Source organism: Bos indicus x Bos taurus, chromosome 3 (genome assembly GCF_003369695.1).
Source record: "Bos indicus x Bos taurus breed Angus x Brahman F1 hybrid chromosome 3, Bos_hybrid_MaternalHap_v2.0, whole genome shotgun sequence".
In the NCBI taxonomy this organism is placed as follows: domain Eukaryota; kingdom Metazoa; phylum Chordata; class Mammalia; order Artiodactyla; family Bovidae; genus Bos; species Bos indicus x Bos taurus.
In genome coordinates, this window is record NC_040078.1 from 106,570,820 (window position 1) to 106,593,092 (window position 22,273).

General features: G+C 52.1%; 1 protein-coding gene across 5 annotated transcripts; it reads left to right on the forward strand.

Annotated features, from left to right (window-relative positions):
* Positions 1 to 1,786: 1,786 nt before the first annotated feature.
* On the forward strand, positions 1,787 to 17,346 carry HEYL (hes related family bHLH transcription factor with YRPW motif-like). 5 transcript variants are annotated; one of them, XM_027537718.1, is made up of 6 exons: positions 1,850 to 1,937; positions 3,563 to 3,692; positions 9,361 to 9,423; positions 10,442 to 10,525; positions 11,745 to 11,826; positions 14,386 to 17,346. In XM_027537718.1, exons 2-6 carry the CDS (start codon positions 3,636 to 3,638, stop codon positions 15,057 to 15,059), a joined length of 960 nt encoding a protein of 319 aa, XP_027393519.1. In that variant the 5' UTR covers positions 1,850 to 1,937; positions 3,563 to 3,635; the 3' UTR covers positions 15,060 to 17,346. The 5 variants fall into 5 exon arrangements, with proteins under 5 accessions (XP_027393518.1, XP_027393519.1, XP_027393522.1 ...); XM_027537717.1 differs by lacking the exon at positions 3,563 to 3,692 and having other exon boundaries at positions 1,787 to 1,937; positions 9,357 to 9,423; XM_027537721.1 differs by lacking the exon at positions 3,563 to 3,692 and having other exon boundaries at positions 1,854 to 1,937.
* The last annotated feature ends 4,927 nt before the right edge of the window (positions 17,347 to 22,273 follow it).

Genomic DNA, 22,273 nt, shown 5'->3' on the forward strand with positions numbered 1-22,273 from the left:
GACAGACAATCCTGAGTGCCACAGCTGAGACACAGCGCAGCCAAAAGAATAAATATTTTTTAAAAAGAAAGAAAACCTGTACTAGATTAGCACTGTCCAACGGAAATAGAATGGGGAGCAGCATATACAATTAAAATTTTTCCAGCAGCCACAAAAAAATCCTAAAAAGACAAGTTAACTTTTAATGTTTTATTAATCCAATATGTTTAAAAATTACAAAATCTCAACATGTTATGACTGCAAACCTCTCTTGGTTGAAGTTTCCATTCCACTAATGGGTGCCCACGGAAGCTGTGTGAGTGCCGAGGACATCTGGAGGAAGAGAGCCCACAGGTGTGGCTGGTGTGACCGTCAGGGTCTCCCGAGGAAGCCCAGGCTGTCAGTTCTGCCTGTGCACGCCAGCTGTGTTATCTGTGTGTCTGCATGTTTGGGTCTGTGTACTTGTGCTTAGTCGCTCAGTCACGTGCAACTCTTTGCAACCCTTTGGACTGTAGCCCACCAGGATACTCTGGCCATGGGATTTTTCAGGCAAGAATACTGGAGTGGGTTGCCATTTCCTCCTCCAGGGGATCTTCCTGACCCAGGGATCCAACCCACGTCTCCTGTGTCTCCTGCCTTTCGGGTGGATTCTTTACCCATTGAGCCATCAAGGAAACCTGTGTGCGTGTACCTGGCCATGAGATACTGTCTGTGGTCATGTGTGGAAGGGGGCATGGGATGGTTTCGTCCCGGACCATAATCAAGTGTCCCCAGGCAGGTCTTGCTGAGGGAGTGAAAGTGCAGTTATTCTCAGATGACCAATCCCACTCTCCCAAGTGGGGCTGGGGTGGGAGTGGCTTTCTCCGTGTCCTGGTGGGTGAGTCAAAGGGAAAGACTTCGCTGGTGTCTGACCCACCACATGGAGATGGCCTTCCCGTCTCCTCCTCCTCCCTGCTCATGAAGTCCACCTTCCAGGATGCCCCATTTGGTTTCCTTCTGAGCCCTGGGGGTCAATCCTCTGGTCCATGAGGATGGCAGATGAATCTCTGAGACTCTTCCTTGAGTCTCCCTTCCCAGGAGCAGAGCAGTAGGAGCCCCTGCCGAATGAACACTTTGGTCTGTTGTAGGGGAGTCCCATGAAGGGAGGCTGGAGACTGCCACCCACTCCTTTTTGAGGCATCGCTTCAGGAATGGGTCTTCTCCGAGACTTCTTGGCCTCTCAGGACAGCTTGGCCTCTAGTGAACTGATTCCCAGGGACACCCAGCACCCCCACCACCAAGACAGGTTCTCAGGCACCTTGGCCAGAGCCGGTCCTGCTCAGGTGGTGCAGCCTAAACTTCCGCCATCCCTTTTGGGATGACAGCCGCCCCCTGCCCCACATTGCACTTGTTCTCCACCCTTTCGAGAGAAACTGCTGGAGGATTCTGGTCGAGGATCAGGCCACCGCCACCCCCACCAACCTTCCCAAACCGGACGTGTCTGCCGCCCCCAGGACCCCAGCACGACTAGACCTCGGCAGTCTGGGGCATCGCGGAGTCAGCAGCGCCCCGGGGCGAGCCAGGGCCAGACGGGGACCCCCTGGACTCCCCGGGGGCCTCCAAGGGCACCTGCCCAAGGCCACCCAGCTCGCGGCGGCCGAGGCGGCGGAGCGGAGCCGGACCTCCCAGCCGTCGGTGGGGGCGGCAACCGCCCGGGGCCTTCCCACGGCTCGGCCAGCGCGTCACAGCGGGGGCGAGGGGGCGCCCGGGGCTGCGGCGCAGGAAAGGGCCCTGGGAAAGGGCGGCGGCGGCGCCCCCGGGGCGGGGCCGGGGCGGGGCCCGACTTCCCGGCTCGCCGCCCGCGCCGTCCGGCGGAGACCCGTGCAGCCCGCGTTCATGATGAAGCGGCCCCGGGAGCCGAGCGGCTCCGACAGCGAGTCCGACGGACCCATCGACGTGGGCCGCGAAGGCGAGCTGAGGTAAGGCGGGCTGGGGTTTGCGGGGCGCGCGGAGGCGAGCCGGCTGCGAGGCCGTCCGCCGGGCTGGCGAGCGCTGGGCGAATCCTGGGGCGACGCAGGTGTGGCGCCACTGTTACGCACACGAATATCCAGGATCCCGCGCGTCTCCGCCGTTTAGGGCTGGGGATGCTTCATGGAGGGAGAGTTCAGCTCGGGGTCTGAGGTCCGGTTGGCGATGTCTTTCTAAGTGCCCGGGCGAGGCTACTGGCAAGGACTTTCCCTGAAGATCTTAGGAACCCTCCCGGGCTGTTGGTATCACACCCCCGGTTCAGAATGCAGTGGCTATGAAGAGTAACCACACCTTCTTAATTCTACTCTAGCTTGGGTGCACTTTTCATATACTGCTGCTGCTGCTGCTAAGTCGCTTCAGTCGTGTCCGACTCTGTGCGACCCCATAGACGGCAGCCCACCAGGCTCCCCCGTCCCTGGGATTCTCCAGGCAAGAACACTGGAGTGGGTTTTCATATACTACACACAGAAAAATTTGCAGGGGAAGAAAATACCCCTTAAGCAAACTGGACTTTGGAATTAAGGTTTGAATATTGAAAAAAATAATCGCTGGCTTGCCCATGGGCAATGCAAGGGCCTCGACTCCAGTCAATTCCAGTGCCCTTTCTACCACAAGAGCCTGTTGCCAATGTCTTTCAACTCTTGGTACATTTTCAGACCTGGTGTCAAACCTGTAGAACAAACTAGACTTGTAAAAGCTCTGCTACGTCCAAGTTTTGTGAACAAGCTAAGTTTCGGTTTCTTCATCCGTAAAATGGGTATAAATAATAGATCTGACCTCATAGGATTATTAGGAAAATCAAATGAGATAACCTATATCAAAAGCTTCACACAGAGCCTAGTACATAGCAAATGCTTAATTAGTATCAGGCACTCCATATGTGATACCCAGGACTTGAAAGAGCAGTGGGGACTGACTGTGAGCCTGCAGGCCTGGGTCCTAGCCTCAAATCTGCCATCAACTCACCGTTTGACCTTGGGCCATTGCTTTCTGTTTGTGAGCCTGTTTCCTCATCAGGAAATAAAGGAGAACAGGGAGTAGAAAAGGGAGGCCTCCTGGCTCATCTAAACCTGAATCTCTAGACTAGATTTGCAAAAGGAATTCCGTTCATTCTTAGGGATGTTTCTGAGAGTATGTCATAATTTCAGTGAGCTCCAGTTTTCTGAGACCAGGGGATCCTTTTCAATCACAAGTCCAGTAAAGGGCCACCACCTTCCAATTATTTCTAGCTTATAATAGGAGGTAATTTCCTGTCCATGAGGTTTGGGGGTATATAATACAATTCCCTATGCAACTTACTAGCCTTTAAAAATTGTTTAGCAGAAACTGCTATTTAAAGAATCAGTTCTCTGAGTCTGTGCCTGCTGGGAGCAGAGGAAGGGACCAACGCCATGTGGTGGGGGGGTGGGATGGGGGGGTTGGGGGAGGTGTCTCAAGCTCAGTGTCATTGGGTCTTCATGAATCAGAGGCGTGAAATTGGTGTCAGAGAGCTAGGCCAATGGGAGCTGGCTTCTGTCCTCCCAAGAATTTGCAGCCTGGTCAGTGACCTGCCAGGTCACACAAAGTCCATGGGCAGGATGGAAGATGGAAGGAGAGACAGACTGTGAGCTGTGAGGGCACCTGAACGGGGAGAGGTCACGCACAACCAAATGTGCCAGGAGGACTTCCTGAAGGCAGTGGCATTTGGACTATGGCATAAAGGATCGGTACGTAGTTGTTTTTTTTTCCTATACAACATTTTGTCCTTTCAACCAGAGCCCATTTTTTGAGACTGTCTAGATTCTCTGGCGAGCAGACCCCCTCAGAGGAGAGAAAGCAGTTGGACATCTGGCAGAGGCGGACTTATAGACCCCTCTTTGTAGCACTCACCAGAAGGCCCTCCCCCAGGCAGACATCAATGCTTTAATTCAGGGAGCGCTGAACGATGCCTGCTGTGGCCCAGACCCTGGGCTGGGTGTGGGTGGGAGGGGGGTGCCCAGATGTATCCTGCTCAGCCTCTGCCCTCAGGGAACTCTCTGAGAAGAAGAGCTTCATGGACAAAGAAAGCCAGATAAACAGTGGCGAGGGCCAGGGGACTGAAGCAGCCAGCCTCTCCCCAGGGTCAGAGGCAGGGCTCAAAGCCCTCCCCACTCAGAGTAAAGAGCAGGGCGTGTTCTGTTGTCACTGTGGGCATCTGCCTGGTGGCCGTGTCCTGCCCCACATGTGAGAATCACCCTCAGAGCTCCTATCTGAACCCAGCCCCCTGACACATGTGGGTCCAAACTGGGAATATACCTTTCCCCTTCCCCTCTGCAAAAATTTAATGAGCACCATGCCACATGTCAGGCACTGGTTCAGGGTCTGTGGGCTGCTTCTACATGATTTGAGGCACATGGTGGCCTTTGAAGTCAGACAGACTTGTGTGTGACTCTCACCACCATTAACTTAGGCAAGTGACTACCCCTTTCTGAATCCCAGTTTTCTTCCTTTACAATATGGGGATGCTAATACCTTACCTCACAGGATGAGGCTTTGATAGGGTAATGGACTTAAGGCATATCCAAATAAAGCTGCTCTCTAGGGATTTCCCTGATGGTTCAGTGGTTAAGAATCCCCTTTGCAATGCACAAGACACAAGTTCCATCCACGGGCAGGGACCTAAGATCCCACATGCCGTGGAGCCACTAAGCCCATGGGCCACAACGAGAGAGTCCTTGCACCTCAGGGAAAGATGCCCTGTGAGTCAATGAAGAGCCAATGCAGCCTAATTAATTTTTAAAAAAACTGCTTTCTAAGGGGTCACTGTTTAGTTGGAAGGTGCCATGTTCATGAGGCAGCATGGTCTGATGAAAAGCCTGGATGTCTGTAGACTGGACTTTGTGTCTCTGTCCCTTCAGCTATCAAATGATTATTTTTCCTTACGGTGAAATGGCCCCAATACTTAACGCACAGAGTTATTGTATGATAAATGAAACAAGCAAATGTGGAAGTGCTGTCTAGAACAGAAAGTACTGGCTATGAAGTATACACGGTGGGATGATGACTACATGGGGAGCAGTGGATGAAAAACCAGTAGACTTGGCTTCAGCTCTGGAATTTCGTTTAATTTGCTGTGTGACCTGGAGCAGATCCCTTCCCCTCTCTGAGTTTCCACATTTTACAAATGGGCTGAATGCTCTGTGAGAGCCTTTCACTGGAGACATTGTGAGTCTGCCTCTGGTTGATGGAAAATGAATGGGGTCACCTGCAAAGGCTCCTCAGGGTATTTCTCTAAAAGGAACTGAGGCTGACCGCTGACAGTGGTCATGACTGGTGGCCAGACCACCTGGAACGCTGCCTCTCCCTCAAGAGACCACCCCAGAATTCTGGCTAGGGATCCCTTGATGCCCATGGAACCGATCTTGGGACTCAATGTATTTTCTCTGAGTCCCTGAAAATCTGCTTTATTTTCAGGCTCTCAGTCAAGAAGCTCTCACACCCTCTCCCGGTGTCAGGGCCAGATCACAGCCTGGAAAAGAGCTCGCTCTGGCTGGGCTCTTGGGAGCTGTACGGCTAAGGGGACTGGAGGGCTATTCAGACAGACAGGAAGTAGGAATTAGGAGGGAAAACAATGCTGAATTTGGAGCCAGAAGACATGGATTCCCACGTGGGCTTTGCTTCTCAGCAGCTGCATAGGCTGGGCAAGCTGCTGTAGCTCCCCATGCTCAGCATCCTCATCCGTGAGATGGGGCTCTCCCTCAAAGGAGTGAAGTATTAATACCTGTGGTGATGCCCAGGTGAAATGGGGCTCTCCCTCAAAGGAGTGAAGTATTAATACCTGGGGTGATGCCCGGGTGAAATGGGGCTCTCCCTCAAAGGAGTGAAGTATTAATACCTGGGGTGATGCCTGGGTGAAATGGGGCTCTGCCTCAAAGGAGTGAAGTATTAATACCTGTGGTGATGCCCAGGTGAAATGGGGCTCTCCCTCAAAGGAGTGAAGTATTAATACCTGTGGTGATGCCTGGGTGAAATGGGGCTGTCCCTCAGAGAAGTATTAATACCTGTAGTGATGCCTGGAAAGCTGTGATATGAGGCATGCCTGTGGGATACAAGAGTGGAGGGAGAGGGATGACACTGCAGAGAATCAGGAGGGTGGGGAAAGGGATGGCTGAGCTCCCCTGAAAGGGGGGTGTCAGCCTCCAGCAGATGGTCCCTGAGGAGGGATCAGGCTGAGAGGCAGTGACGCGCACAGTGCTAACCCAATACCCCTGGAGACACCTTACCTACCCTGGAGGGACAAAGGCCCTGTTTCTTAGTAGACCTTGGCTCTTGTGGCTTGTCCGGAGTGAAGCTTTGTAAACAAGCCGCCCTACAGATCTCAGGATCTGGCCCCTTGAGCCCTGGGCCTAGCTTGCTGAGCCATCCCTCCCAGGAGTTTTCACCCGCCTTACATTCTTGTCCAGATGTTTGGATGGAAATAGCCTTTTCCAGATGTAGCTGGACAAAGCCAGGGCCATAGCAGTAGGTTTGGCAAATGTTGATCTGGTCTCCCTTGCAACCTTCTCTCTTTGAGCAGTGATGAAAATGATCCAGCCTCTAATGCCAAGAGCGTTGTCAAGTGGGCTAGAACTCTCCGGGTGAGCCACATATGCTGTTTCATGAAGGCCTAAGACGTCGATTTTATGGTGTCACCTCTCTGTCCTTCAGTGATGCCAAAGGCAAGGGCAGGAGACGGAGCTCAACTATGAGCTCTGTCATGTTCTAGGCTTTGCTGAGTACCGGGTACAACTGTGAATGAGACAGACATGGTTCATGGCTTCATGGAACTTATGGACTTCATGGAGAGATAGACAATCAAGTATCGGGTGGGAGGGGTGATGTCAGAGAAGACTGCCCCAGGAAGTTGGCATTTGAGTTGAGATCTGAAAGGTGGTAGAAGTTACTAGGCACAGGGGCTGGAGTTGGTGTGAGGAGAGGGGGTGGACCAGGGAAACAGTATGTGACACCACAAGAAGGGATTAGTGCATTCACAAGCTGAGCACACAGAGCCGAAAAGAGTTGCGTCTAGGAGGTGACGGGCCAGCGGGGCTACCTGAAAGATGATGGCCTTGATCTTTGGGAAGTCGTGAGGAGTTTAAGAGAGAGACATGATCTGATTTTTTTTTTTAAGATTAAAAAAAATTATTTATTTTTGTCTGCGCTCTGCCTTCGAAGCTGCACATGGGCTCTCTAGTTGCAGTGAGTGGGGGCCACTCTCTGGTTGCAGGACTCGGGTTTCTTATTGTGGTGGCTTCTCTTGTTACTGTCTTCCCAGGTGGCACCGTGGTAAAGAATCTACCTGCCAGTGCAGGAGCTGCAAGAGATGTGGCTTCTATCCCTGTGTCGGGAAGATCCCCTGGAACAGGAAACAGCAATCCATTCCAGTGTTCTTGCCTGGAAAATTCCAGGGACAGAGGAGCCTGGTGGACTATAGTCCGTAGGGTCGCAGAGAGTCGGACACGACCGAGCACAACACAACCACAGTAACCTCTGTGGTTACAGAGCGTGGGCTGCAGTGCTCGGGCTCCGTAGTCGTGGTGCAGGGAATCTTCTCCGAGCAGGGATCGAACCCGCATCCTGTGCATTGGCAGGTGGATTCTTAACCACTGGATCACCAGGGAAATACTAAAGAGTTTTTTTTTTTTAACTTCTTTATTGAATTTGTTACAATATTGTTTCTGGGATTTTTTGTTGTTAATTTATTTGGAAGATAGATGCTTTACAATTTTGTGTTGGCTTCTGCCATAAAACAGCGCTAATCAGCTGTTAAGTATACATATTTCCCCTCCCTCTTGAACCTTACCCCACCCCACCCCTACCCCATCCTACCCTCTAGGTTGTCACAGGTTGAGTTCCCTGGTATACACCAACTTCCCATTAGGTATCTATTTCACCTATGGTAATGTATATGTCATTCCTTCTGTTTTATATTTTGGTTTTTTGGCCACGAGTCATGTGGGATCTTAGCTTCCCCGACCAGGGATCAAACCTGCACCCCCTACATAAGAAAGCAAAGTCTTAACCACTGGACCACCAAGGAGGTCCCAGTATTTGCATTTAGATGATCACTCTGCCTGCTTGTAGCGGGTAGTGGGATACAATAAACTCCTGCAGACTAGAAAGGTGATAGAGGCTTGGTCCTAAGATTGGCAATGGAAATATGGGGGACAGATGTAAAATATATTTTAGACATGAGTGGGCAGGTTTTGATGGGATAGGTGAGGACAGAGAAGGAATCAAAGATGGTGGTCGAGTGCTCACCTTGCAGAAATGGGAGATGGGTGCCTTTGCTGAGATGAGAACCCGGGCGGGGGTGGGGGGGTGCGGGGAGGTTTTAGGTGGAGAGGAGCTCTTGGGTTCCTGTTCAGATGTGTGTCTGAAAAAGCAGGAGTCCCCTTGTCTGCAGTGATTTGTGGCTGTGATATCTTCAATGGGAGCTGGGCTCTGGGGGTCTGGGGCCTGGCCGAGGGCAGCCAGTCCAGTCCTAGGTCTGAGTGGGGCCCCTGGCATGTTGGCCAAATGAATGATCCTAAGTGCAGCCCAGCAAATCCCCTTCACTCCAGGAGAGCCTCTGAAGCAGGAGACCCTTAAGACGGCAAGCAGTTGGGCTGAGAATATCAGACGGGCACAGAAAGCCCCAGAGGGCTGAGCCTCCTCCACGTGATGGGAACTCCTGGGGTGTGAGCAAACATCCATCCTTCAGCCAAGCGCGGCGGACCGGAGGCCCGAAGCGATGCGAGGCTAGGGCTTTCTGGGCAGGCCGGGGCCGCGTCCCCAGAGTCCGAGAGGGGCCTGTGACCCAGATGCTGCCTCCCCCTCGGCCTGGCCGCGCAGCGTGGGAGGAGGCGGCAGCTGCAGGCGGGCGGAGGGCGGGCGGCCGGCGCGCCCGGCCCGTGGGAAGCGGCGGCATCTGTTCTTTCCACGCTCGTTCCCAGCGGCTCCCTCTGAAACCCAACCCGCCGGCCCGGCCTTGCCGCCGCCGCCGCCCGTGCCCTCGCCCGCCCCGCCCGGGGGATCGGGTTGCAGGAGCCGGTTGGCTGGGTGCGGTTCTCCCGAGGGCGAGGGGCAGGGGCCGAGGCCCAGTGGGTCAGGTCCGGGCGAGAGTCAAGCCCCCCCATCCCATGGCCCCAGCCGCCGGCCACACTGGGGCAGGAAACTCGGTGCAGGGGAGGACTTGGCCCAAGGAGAAAAGAGCCCCCGGGGAGAAGGGGAGAGAAAGCGTCCCCACCCACGCCTGCCCTGTGCCTCCTATCCCCGGGCCTGGGAGACCTCGGGCGCTGGGAGGGGGCTGTGCCCGCCTACAGCCGGCTCTGAGGTCAGCCCAGGCCAGGGAGATGGTCCTCTAAAAAATCAGCCTTTCTCTTCCTCTCCAGCCAGATGGCCCGGCCGCTGTCCACCCCCAGCCCTTCACAAATGCAAGCCAGGAAGAAACGCAGAGGGGTGAGTGTCTTTCTCAGCAGATTTGCGGAACAGAGGTTTGCCCTGAGTTCCCAGGGGCCTGGCCCAGAAAACCCTGGTCAGAAACACCCCCCAGGGGGTGGGGGGAGCGGGGAAGTGATGCTGCCTGGGTTCAAGTCCCAGTTCTGCCGGTAGCAAGCTGAGTGACCTTGAGCAGGCACTTAAGCTCTCTGTGCCTCATTGTCTCATCTGTGTAACTGAAATCAGGATGGTACCTTCCTCAAAGGGCTGTTTTGAAGTGAATTAATGTAATGTGCTCAGAACAAAAGGTGACACGCAGCTAGCCATTATTAATTATCCCAGTCTTCCCCACTTATCTCTGAGCCTGGAACTTTCACTCCCTCCCAGTGTGCTGAGGGGTGAGTTAGGGGGACAGAAGAAGGATGTAGCCATGCTTCTGTCCTGGAAGTCCAGAGACCCAGAATCCGGCAGAGACCAGCCCCACCACTCACTAAACAAAAAACCTCCTCCATCCAGCCTCATTCTCTTTGTCAGTAAAATGGGCGTCATAATTTCCATCCTGAGATAAGCATTCCGCTACCAGTGTCATGAGCTGAGAAGGAGCTCTTGGGAATGAAAGGCCTTCCCAGCTGCAGAGAGCCATGCCTAGGACTCCTTGACTTCATGACCCAGCAACTGAAGGGGGTCTCCCTGGCCCAGCAGAGGTCTCCAGGGTCTGCTCTGGGGCTGTGGCTGGTGTTTGTATTCTAATTGATTGGTGCCCTGTTGTATCAATGGTTAAATGTGTTGAATACCACTCCTCAGATCAAGACAAGAGATCTGAGTTCTATTCCCAGCCTTGAACTTCCTTGCTGTGTGACCTTAAGCAAATTGCTGCCCCTCTCTGAGCCTTATTTTCTTCCTCCATAATGTAAAAATGGATTTATTGCCCTCACAGGAATATTGTGAAGGAAGACATGAGTCAGTGCCCATCAAAACATGTTGGAAACTGTGATGAAGTGCCTACTTGGTTTTTGTTTCTTTCCTCATTGCTTTTTAGATCATAGAGAAACGGCGCCGGGACCGCATCAACAGCAGCCTTTCTGAACTGCGGCGCTTGGTCCCCACTGCCTTTGAGAAGCAGGTATGTGACACTGCTGAATGTGCTCAAGGAAATACAGCGTGGGTTGCAGATAGGATTCACTTCTCACGGCATCTCTTATTGATTGGTGGCAGCTGCCTGAAGTGCCATGAAGTGCCTGTCGATGGCCAGGAATAAGGGTGATGGAAATTCAAATTGACCAAGGTGTCTTAGGGGCTGTGGCTTTATGTCCATCATCGGGTTGAATTCAGTCCTCAGAACGATGCCGAAGGATTGGGACTATGATGCCCATTGCACAGGTGAGGAAACTGAAACACAGAGAGGTGAGGTAAATTACTCCGTACTCCAGATCACACAGCTAGTAAATAGCAGAGTGGAACTGGAACAGACTGTGTGATCCTAAAGTGCCCTGTCCCTCGGCACTACTGACATTTCCAGAGCTATGTGAAAGTAGAACAGGCTGCTTGGGGAGTAAGGCTCTGTCATTGAACATGCTGGGGTGGAGGGACTCCAGTCGGGAGTCAGACAGTTGAATCAATCAGACAGCCTCAAAGACTCTCACTGTGTGCACTATGGCACCATCATAGGTCCTGTGACTTCCTTTTGCTGGAGAGAACAAGTGAGTCGTTCCACCGACCTTTACTAAAACCTTCACAAGCCCAGCCATGAACTAGACTCAGTACCTACCTTCAAGGGACTCGCATGGAGAGTCCAGCCCTTAGGTTTCACCTGGGAGACCAGGTGATGCTGGAGTCTCCAGAAACATTTCCCAAGAGAGAATGAAGGACGAGCAGGTGCTTTGGGGTAAGACTATGAGCCAGATCTTGGGTGTGTGTGTAGTGAGTATGAAGTTGGATTTCTGGAAAAGCTGATCTAGGAGGCAGGTGGGTATGCAGGAGTGACATTCTGGTGATGGTGCTGGAAGCCACGGAGGTAGAGGGGACCCTCTGAGGAGATTGCACAGAGCAAGAAAAGTGGGCCATCACCCACTGGGAACACCACTGTTTTAAGGGTCAGTTAGAGCAAGAAGACAGGGGAGGAGGGCGTTTAGGAACTGATGGTAGAGCAGGCTAAAATGAGAACCGAAGAGAATCTCTTAGCTTTGGAAAGCTTGGCCAAAAGAGAAGCCCAGTTTCAGGCACTGGTGGAACTGGAGGAAGAGGGGAAAATTGAGGCAATGAGTGTTGATTACCCTGTGCAGGGGAGGTGAGTGACAGAGGTCAGCTAAAGACCATCGCTCTTCTGTCTTCTGTACACACAGGGCTCCTCCAAGCTGGAGAAAGCTGAGGTCCTGCAGATGACGGTAGATCACTTGAAAATGCTCCACGCCACTGGAGGCACAGGTACTGATCCTAAACTCTCCCGGAGTCATTCCTACAGCCAGTATTTGGGGGCTGGGCCCTGGGGATACAGTGGTGAGCAAAGCAGACACGGTCCCTGCCCTCGTGGAGCTCACTGTTCACAGAGGGACTGAAGCAAAGCTTGTCTCTCTTCTTCCTTTGGCATCACCCTCTCTGCTTTCATTGTCTCCCTGTGTCCTGGCCTTTCTTCAGCTCCATTCCTGCCAACCTTGAACCTTGGAGGAACTCTTCTATAACAGACTACTGGTCCCTCCCTTCCTCCAGGGCCTTGTTAAGCATCGGCCTGAATGAGCGCATTCTCAGTGCAATCCCAGTGGGAGATTTTTAGCCATGGCGGTTCATTGGTGTGCCAACCCACTGATCTAGGCTTCTGGACTCTTGTGATCTTGGTGGTGTTGGGGGGAACTTGCCACACTCACAGTTAAAGATCAGTTGTGGGATGGTAGTAAGATGCAAATGTAATTCATTCTGTGATTTTGAGCTAGTCCACTACAAAAAAGTCACGGAACTGCGGTTTTTAAAAGACTTCTGGGCAAATGGAAATTTTGAAGCTGCTCTGTGTGTTTTCGTAATTTCACCGTTGGGAAACTGTGAAAGCTCCACAGACCTTGGCTGTGAAGACTTAAGCCCTGAAACCTTAACTTGCTACCCGTCAAGGAGACAGTTGCATTTTAAGTGAGCCAGCCTGGTGCCTCTCAAGCCTTGGTGTGCAGCGGTGTCATGTAGGCGCAGGCAGAGTCGTGGGTCACAGCCCAGCCATCCCAAGGCAGCAGGTCTGGATTGGAGTGTAGGAATCTGCCAGTTTAGCAAACATGCCTGGTGACCCTGCTGCAAGTAGTGACTTGGAAAACTTCCACTAAAGGAATGCATGGCTGACAGTGGAAACTGTCTCTAATCAACCAAGGGAGGAGACAGTTCAAGCTACATTTATATTTATCCAATTTAAAGAAAAATAGTGACTAATATTTTGGCATCATTTTATAGTTTCCAAAATGCTTTCTCTAATGTTATCTCATTTGATTCTCATAAGAATCTCGAGGGTGGGTGGTGGTGTCCTCACTGTATTCTGGCTAAGGGCTGATGGAAAGACAGAGAATTGTGGCTGAGAGCACTGGCTTTGGATCTGAACCCTGACTTTATTGCTTACTAGTTTTAGGACCTTAGATGATTGATTTAAGCCCTTTATTCCTCAGTTTCCTCATCTCTGAAATGGGACTAATGATAGGTTTTTATGAGGTTCAAATTAGCTAGTGCAAATTAAGTACTTAGGAAGAACCCAGCAAATGTCAGTGAAAAAAGAACAGTCTACAGAGAGAGGTGATTTACTTTGCTCAAAGTTGCACAACTAAGTAGACACCAGGGCCAGGTCTTGCCTCCAGGGAGGCCTGGCTCCAAACATAGTCTCCTGCCAAGCTGTCCCTCTATGGGGGCCTCAACCATGAACCAGGGGACTGATATCTGTTGCCATGATCATGAGGCCAGTCCTCAATGGGGCTGTTCCATCCTTGCCCAGAAGGTGACTGAGAGAGGGCAGGAGTGGAGAGGCAGTGAGAATGTGAATACTCTTGTTGGCAGTCCCCCTGGTCACCCCAAATTAACAGGTCCCCAAAACAGGGTCTCTGGCTTGAGGGCAGCAGCTGAGGTCCAGGGTGGGATCCTGCTTCCTAGACTGCACTTTGTGCTGGGAAACAAACTCGAATACCTATGGGGGCCCAAGCAGTCATATAAATGATAGTTCACTTTTCATTTGTTAGGTATTTCTGCGCACCATTTCATTTTGTCCTCCCTTCTGTGTGTAGCAAGTACTGTTACATGCCCATTTCACAGCTCGGGAAATTGAGACATGGAAAGATTAAGAATCTTGTCTGTAGTCAGAGTGCTGGTTAAGTCCATGGTCAATCAGCTGGCCTCCGAAGACCTCACGCTCCATTGCTACTCTCCGCTCCCCTCTCCAAGGACTCTCCCAGCTCTGATGGCTCTTACACCACTGCCCAGCATCCACCCCATCCTCAGAGCTGTTCCACACCTCCGTGTACACCTGGCAAGCGTCTGCTTAAATGAAGTTATCTTGGCCACAGAGTTTCTTCTTTGGGTTAATCATGAGTTATGATGAAAACAATATATTTTATAATGCTCTGTGGTTAGTGAATTTATTTGGTCCTCAGACCTCACCTCCTCAACCCCAGGTGTGTGTGCGTGTGCTCATTTGTATCCAACTCTTACAAGCCCATGGATTGTACTCCACCAGGCACATCTGTCCATGGAATTTTTCAGGCAAGATACTGGGATGGGTTGCCATTTCCTCCTCCAGGGGATCTTCCTGACCCAGGGATCAAACCTGTGTCCCCTGCATTGGCAGGCGGGTTCCTTACCACTCCCACTTTACAGATGGGGAGACTGGATCTCAGAAAGGTGAGGTGACATGCCCAAGGTTACAAAGGGGGTGAGTGAGGAAAGCAGGTTCAGAACTCAGGACAGTCTGATCTCAGGCTCTGTGCTTGTCCCCTGCCCGGCATGCCCTCATCGTGCCTCACTTTTCAGGATTCTTTGATGCTCGAGCCCTGGCGGTCGACTTCCGGAGCATCGGTTTTCGGGAGTGCCTCACTGAGGTCATCAGGTACCTGGGGGTCCTGGAAGGACCCAGCAGCCGTGCAGACCCCGTGCGGATCCGCCTTCTCTCCCACCTCAACAGTTATGCAGCCGAGATGGAGCCTTCACCCACACCTCCCGGCCCCTTGGCCTTCCCTGCCTGGCCCTGGTCCTTCTTCCACAGCTGTCCAGGGCTCTCTGCCCCGAGCAACCAGCTCGCTATCCTAGGAAGAGTGCCTGGTCCCATGCTTCCCAATGCCTCCTCTCTGGCTTACCCCATCCCGGGCCTCCGAGCAGCCCCCTTGCGCAGAGCTGCTGGCACCATCCTGCCAGCCCGGAGGAATTTGCTGCCCAGTCGAGGGGCATCTTCTACCCGGAGGGCACGCCCCCTGGAAAGGCCAGCTGCCCCCCTGCCTGCGGCCCCCAGTGGCAGGGCCACCAGGGGCAGCCACATGGCACCCCTCCTTCGGTCTCCTTCCCCTGTCTCCCCTGGCATGGTGGGGTCTCCTGCTTATATGGCTGTTCCTGCCCCCAGGCCCTCTTCCCCGGGGCTAGCTGGGAGGCCAGCAGGAGCTATGCTTTGCCGCTCCTGGGTCTCCGAGATCACTGAAGTTGGGGCTTTCTGAGCTGGCTTTGCCCCCAGGAAGGAGGAGAGTTCTTTTTCTAGGAGTTCTAAAAACGGCGTTGCCTTTTCTGCTCTGCTTCCTGGACTGGTTATGTATGAAGGTATCTTCACCCATCCAAGGAACCCTCCTCCTTTGGCCCATCTCCCCTCCTCACTGCTTGTCCCAGCTTCTCCTGGAGCTGTTCTGATCTCAGAGTCTGGGTCTCATGTCCTCCCTGGACAGAGGAGTCCCAGGAGAGTCCCCCAAGAACTGTGCCCGGACCCCCTTTCTGCCTGAGAACACAAGGGGCAGGAGGCGTTAATCTCAGGTCTGGGAACAACGCTTTAAAAGGCCCAATGACCTAAGGCGTGCTGCTTCCCCAGAGATCAGACCCCAGCCAGGCACAGTGGCTGCCTGGCTGCAGCCTTCCCAGGCCCCTGGGCCGGAACATAGTGTCTGTTTCACTTCCTGAGATAGAAACCGCATGGGGCCACTAAGAGGTCTCCTGGGAACCCTGTCTGCCCCAGCCCACCTATCTGCTCCCCATCCCAGTGAACCCCAGAACAGACCTGCTGTCCACCACAGCCAAGACTAGGGACTGGGAGCCCAGCAGGGCCGGCACCTACGCTCTTCCCAGCTGCTGACACCCACCCTTCAGGTGACCACAGCTCTCTGCACACAGCTGGGAGGTCTCTGGGCTCCTTGACTGGGTGTCCTCACCCCCAGGCCTCAGACAGTGTCCCCAGACAGGAGCCAGGCTTGTGCAGCAGAGAACCCGGCTCCCTGCCTCCCGGATGGTCACCTCCTCCGGGCCTGTGGCCCCGTCGGATACACAGCACAGAAGCCGCGTTCCCACGTGACGGCGTCCAGAGAGGAATCCTCTTGGGAATCAGCACCAGACGTTTGTGCTGCCTGGTTTGCATCCGGCTCACGGAGCCCAGACGGCTGGGATCGCCAAGGGCTGTCAGGCTGGACAAAAATAGCTGTGAGGAGGGGCGAGAAGAAGGACAGTCAGAGGCGGCTCGGCCCTTCAAGGTCACGCAGTGGGTCGAGGGCCTGGGATCCTCTTCACCTGGGATTCCATGTGCTGGCCGGCTTTGCCCAAAGGCCCTTGGGTTCCCCAGTTCCCGCCCGCCACTTTCCCTCTAAGGGGACAAACGGCCCAGAGATGCCCCCAGTGGGACAGAAACTGAACAAGATGGGGAGGGCCAGAGCTGACACACTGCCCGCCCAGCGCTGCCAGATGGCTGTTAAAATGAAGAAGCACTTCTGTGCCTATTGACAAGTATCTGCTTTCCCCGACTGCCTCCGGGTGCCCCCACCACGTGGCTTTTGCCCAGGACCCTGGGCTGGTTAACGCCTGGCTGCCCCAAGGCCTTGGGGCCCTCCGGCTGGCAAGTCATTGGTGCTGACTGTGCGGTTATCAAATGCTTCTATCACCCCTGGAGGAGTCTCCTACCCCTACCCTGTGATGGAACTACCATCCCCAGAGGCTGAGTTTGAGGAGACTGCATGGGCTTAAAAAGTAGAGTTTGCAAAAGCCCTGGGGAGAAAGGGCCCTTTCAGACAAGTGGGTAGGAGAGCAGAGATCATTTAAATGACCCAGAAAGCTCTTTTGAGAAGGCGAATTCCTCAAGGAGGGATAAAGAACTAAAGGCATTCTTTTACGCCTCAGTGTGAGGTGGTTGGATCAGATTCTGCTGTCTTCCACCTCTTTCTGTGTGGAGAGAGAGAGACGTCATTTCAGGGAACAGGTCCCTGGCCGGGATTGCTGCTGAGGGACACAGAGACGGAGGGGGGCTGCCAGCAGGTTCCCTGGAGTTGGGAGGGGCCACAGAGGTTGGTGGTGGAAGGCAAAGACCAACTTCACCTTTCTTACAAGGGGCAGGCCCCTCCCCCACCTCCTCTCTTCCCTGGCACCCTCCTCCTCCCCAGCCACTGCTCCCCGGACATCAGGTCAGTGCTCCAGTCCTGCAGTTTGACCACCTCCTAGCCCAAGAATCCAACATCTCATGGCAGGATAGTGGGAAACGTTTTTCACGTTTCAAATACCCTGTTTCAAAAGAATCAGTTGACACCGTTGAATGAGGTAGGAATGACCCAGGACCTTCAGCGTCTTAGTTGCTCTCGGGTTCATTCTCCCTGAGAGACTGTGGGGGAAACAGTGACTCTGTGTATTGGTTTCCATGGCTGAGGGCACGTGTATCTTTGTTTATGTTCCCAAACCTTTCTGGTGCCGCTGACTCCCACCCCATCGTTGGGGTTGTCACACATATTCAATAAAGTTTTTTTTTAGCTTTTCTGAAAACCTCTGCAAAGTTCTACTTCTTGCATGTGTCTGGAGTCCATCCATTTCTCTCTGAGCCCACAGCCCCGACCCTGTTCTGGCCACAGCACCTCTCCCCAGATCTCTGCCCTCCGAAAGGTCACTCTGCTTCCTTCTTGCTTTGCCAGTCAGTTCTCAGCACAGCCAGAGAGAGCTCTAAACATGCAAACCATAGCATATCAACCCTGGTTTCACGTCCTTACTCCACTTCCCTATTATTCTAAGGATAAAAGCCGAGCTCTTTTTTTTCTGCTCCCAAATTCACTTTCAGCCTTTTTCTTGCCAATCTCAAGCTTGTTGCCTGTGCTTCTCCCACCCTGGCCTTCCTTCATTTCTTCCTTACTCCAGCCTCATTCCCATTTCTAGGACTTCGCATCTGCTGTTCCCTTTGCCAAGGATGCTCTTCCTCTACCCTTTGCAGGCTGAAAGCTCTTCATACCCTCAGGCTTTGGCTGAAATGTCACCTCCTCAGAGAGTCCCACCCTGACTACTGGGCTTGACTCTATCTCAGAGTCCTCTATTCTTTTTTTCTCATATGGAATTTACCATTGCACATCCATTTGTGTGTTTACTTGCTGGTGAACTGTCTCCCCCACTGGCGCATAAGCTCCATGAGGCCAGGGACCATGCCTGGTTTGCACTCCACCCTGTATCCAGTGCCAAGCACGGTGCTGGGCTCAAAGTCAGGGTTCAATCAATATTTGTTGAAAAAATGAACTGGGGGAGGTGAGGAATCTTTTAGACTTGTGTTATTGGATGATTCGGGCTCCTCTGGGCTGAACCCCGTGCTGGTCAACTTCAGGGGGTGGCTGGAGAGCACATTGAGAGCCAGGGCCAGGGGACTGGAAGTTCTGGCCAATGGTGAGGGGACTCTGGCCAAATAAAAGCACGAGCGTGCTTGCTCTGGAGTGCACTCTGACAGCTGGGAACAGGCAGGCCGTTTCTGCCAGAAGGTCTTGTTCTCCACTCTTGGCCCGGTTCTCATCAATGGATTTGGCTTGTGGTGAATCCAGGCAAACATTTACAGAGGTCTGCTCCATGCCAGGCCAGGCATGGCAGAGCCAGAGGTGATGAGGACAATGTCCCCCTGAGGGGGTGCACCCTCTAAGTGGCAGCTGGGTGGAATGAGAGTGAGAGGGAGGTCTGTTGAGAAGGCTAAGGGGTATCAGCCTCTGCTTAGCAGGGGTCGTGAGGGAAGGAAGTGCAGGAAGGAAGCCTTCCTGGAGGAGGATGAAGGGAGGTGTTCTAACCATGAAGGGAACATCCTTTGGGGCAGCTCTGGAAGATGGCCTGAGACAAGCACTGTTTTCAGTGGCAGAGTGAAAGACAGGTAGTCTGGGCACTGAAGCCAGACTTCTCAGGTTCAGGCCCCATTTCTGTTCACTTATCAGGACTGTGGTCTTAGGCAAGTTACTTAACACCCCTGAACCTTCTCATCTTTAGAACAGGGACGATAGCTGTCATAGCTACTGTTAACTGAGCAGTAGACTACATACCACTGTGCTAAATGCTTTTCTTGGAACATCCCCATCTTATTACAATATAGAAGCTGGGCAAGACATAGTCTACTACGGCTAGGCAACAAGTGAATGGATAACACACAGAAAGTCCTTGGTACAATGCCAAGGGGTATGTATGAAACATATGAAATGCCCGGTCCAAGCCATTAGTGTTATTGATGGAAAGAGGCTGGATCCAAATTGTGAATGTCATGCCGAGTTTGGACTTCAGCCTATAGGCAGTGGAAGCCATGGAAGGTTTTGCCAGGTGAATGCCAAGCTCAGACCTTGTCTAAGAAACTTCTCTTTGGTGTGGTATGGACACCTGGGAGGAGCAGTATTCAGACTCAGTGCCACCTGTTCACTGGAGACACCTCAATCTTTTGAAACATCAGTGTCCAGGCTCTAGAGATGATGGTTTAACTTACCTGCAGTGGGATTTGGGCATCCCATAAGGCAATGTGAAGAATCAGGACTTCTTTCTTGGTCAAGGTAAATTTCAACTCAATAGGTGGTCTGGACTCCAGTTTATGAGCCTGAAAAGGCTGCTGCCTTCTGAAAAGTAGAGAAAAGTTAATTTCCACAAGGGCATCTCTGTTCTCCAGCACCATCCTAGTCCATGGCCCATAGTAGATACTTAAGAAACTTTATGTGTTGAAAACTTTAGGGACTTACACAGTTGCCCTCTGTATCTGTGGCTTCCACATCCACAGATTCAACCAACCACGGATCGAAAAAAAATTTTTTTTTTAATTCCAGAGGGACTTCCCCAAGGGTCCAACAGTTAAGACTCCACGCTCCCATTGCAGCAAGCCCAGGGTTCAATCCCTGGTCAGGGAACTACATCCCACAAGCCACAGCTAAAAGGTCCCACATGCTACAACTAAGACCCAGAGCAGCCAAATAATAAAAGAAAAATAAATAAATATTTTTAAAAAGACATTAGCTTCCTTCCCTCCTTCCTAGAGAATGAGGGTGGGAAAAATCACATCTGGATATCATCTGATCCCATTAATAGCAGCAAACATTTTCAAGCCCTTGAGCTATATTATCTCATATAATCATATGGATGATATTTCATGTAGTAGTAGGTTCTATTATCATTTTACAGGAGAAATTGAGACCTAATTTGTTAGTGAAAGTATCCAAGGTTCAAAACACTAATGAATTTTCTAACCAAAATTAGACTTCCCTGGTGGCTCAGATGGTAAAGTCTGCCTACAATGTGGGAGACCTGGGTTCAATCCTGGGTCGGGAAGATCTCCTGGAGAAGGAAATGGCATCCCACTCCAGTACTCTTGCCTGGAAAATTCCATGGACAGAGGAGCCTGGTAGGCTACAGTCCATGGGGCCGCAAAGAGTCACTGAGCGACTTCACTTTCACTTTCAACCAAAAGTAAAACCTAGGTCTGTCTGATTCCATCTTAAAAAAAAATATATATATATATATTTATTTGACTGCACTGAATCCTAGCTGTAGCATATGGGATCTAGTTCCCAGGGATAGAACCCAGGTTCTCTGAATTGGAAGCTCATAGTCTTAGCCACCGGACCACCAGGGAAGTCCCTGTCTGATTCCATCTTAATACGGAACACAGCTTCTTTCCCCAGCGGCCTCTTGTAACACAAACCCAAACCATTCAGTGGCAGGTCATATAGGGCTGGTGGTCTGGCCTGCCATGTTAGCCTGGGAAGACCTTCAGCTTGGCCATGCTCTTTTCCCCAGTGCTAGTCAGAGTAAAGCTCAGCAGCTGTAACAAAGAGGCCCACAAATAACTCCGTGGACAAAAGAAGACGGAAGTTTATCTTTCACCTAACTGCCTAGTTGACCATTCCAGAGCAGCCAGAAGCTATATCCATTGCAGACATTGTAGAGCCCAGATTCCTTCCATCATGATTCCCTGCCATTCTGCAGAGCATTCTCCCTGCATTGTTATGCTAGGTCTCCCTGAATTCAAGCCAGCAGGAAGGGAAAGAGAACTTGGCAGAGATGTGGCCACAGACTTAAAGCCTGGGCCTCGAAGTAGCACAAAGGTGTCCTATCCATCCACATTTCCCTGGTGAGAACGTTAATGAATAGCCACATCGAACTGTGAAGGAGGTTGGGAAATGAATTTTTGCCCAATTCTCTGACATAAGTGTGAATAAATATTGGTAGATAGTTTCTATCACTTCACGCTTACCTCCTATCCTGGGAGGCTAAAAAGAATGTGGGAATCAGCGTCATCAGTAGCTACCACCTGGCTGGTTGTGTGTATGTGTGTGTGTGTGTGTGTGTGTGCGCACTTGATCTGGAAGACAATTCACTTTGAGTTGGAGGAACCAAGTATAGGGGCTCCACTGGGGTAGGTTGGATACCCATGAATAGCATTGTGTCCACTGGACCCAGGTCCCTGGAGAAATTGCCTAGGGACACACCGTGTAAGAAAGGAGCATTTGTTGCTCTAGGATGCCCAGTGGGTGCCCAGTGGGCGCCACGCTGGCTGATGATCAGCACCTAGGGACTGTGTACCACACGGAACCCTAAGGGCCTTTCTGCATCCTGTCTCCCACTTGGGGAGGAGGCACGGATAAATGCTTACATCTTCCCTGACCTAGATGGCTGTTGTGTCTTTTTGTCTTCCCAGCTACCAGGGACACAGCCAGCTCAGGAGCTCTGGGTCTCACAGGGCTGTGGGTTCTGTTTATCTAAGTTGAACCTCACGTGAATAGAGCCTCTGAGATGCCTTCCATTAGTTACTTGACAGCAGGTGAAAGGGGGCCAGGTGCCGAGTCTCCAAAGACAGACATCCAGGCTCTGGATTCTTCTTTTCTGCTTCATGTATGAGTTAAAAGAGGGCTTCCCAGTGGCTCAGTGGGAAAGAATCCACCTGCCAAAATGCAGGAGACACAAGAGAAGCAGGTTCGATCCCTGGGTCAGGAAGATCTCCTGGAGTAAGAAATAGCAACTCACTCCAGTATTCTTGCCTGGAAAATTCCGTAGATGGAGGAGCCTGGCAGGCTACAGTCCACGGGATCACACAGAGTAGGACACGACTGAGCGACTGAGCATGCGTGTAGGAGGTAAGAGAAGCCAGGCTGTTGTTCAGTCCGTGAGTCTCAGAAAGCTGCTGGCCCTCAGCCCAAGGGCCATTTTTAAAAATTGGAGGACAATTGCTTTACAATGTGGTGTTGGTTTCTGCTGTACGTTAATATGAATCAGTTATAAGTACACATGTGTCCCTCCCTCTGGAACCTGTCTCCCATCCCACCTCTCTAGGTTGTCACAGGGCGTTGAGCTAAGCTCCCTGTGCTACACAGCTGCTTCCCGCTAGCTGTTGTACACATGGTGATGTATGGGTGCCAATGCTGCTCTCAGGCTGTCCCACCCTCTCCTTCCGCTGCTGTGTGCGCAAGTCTGTTCTCTATTT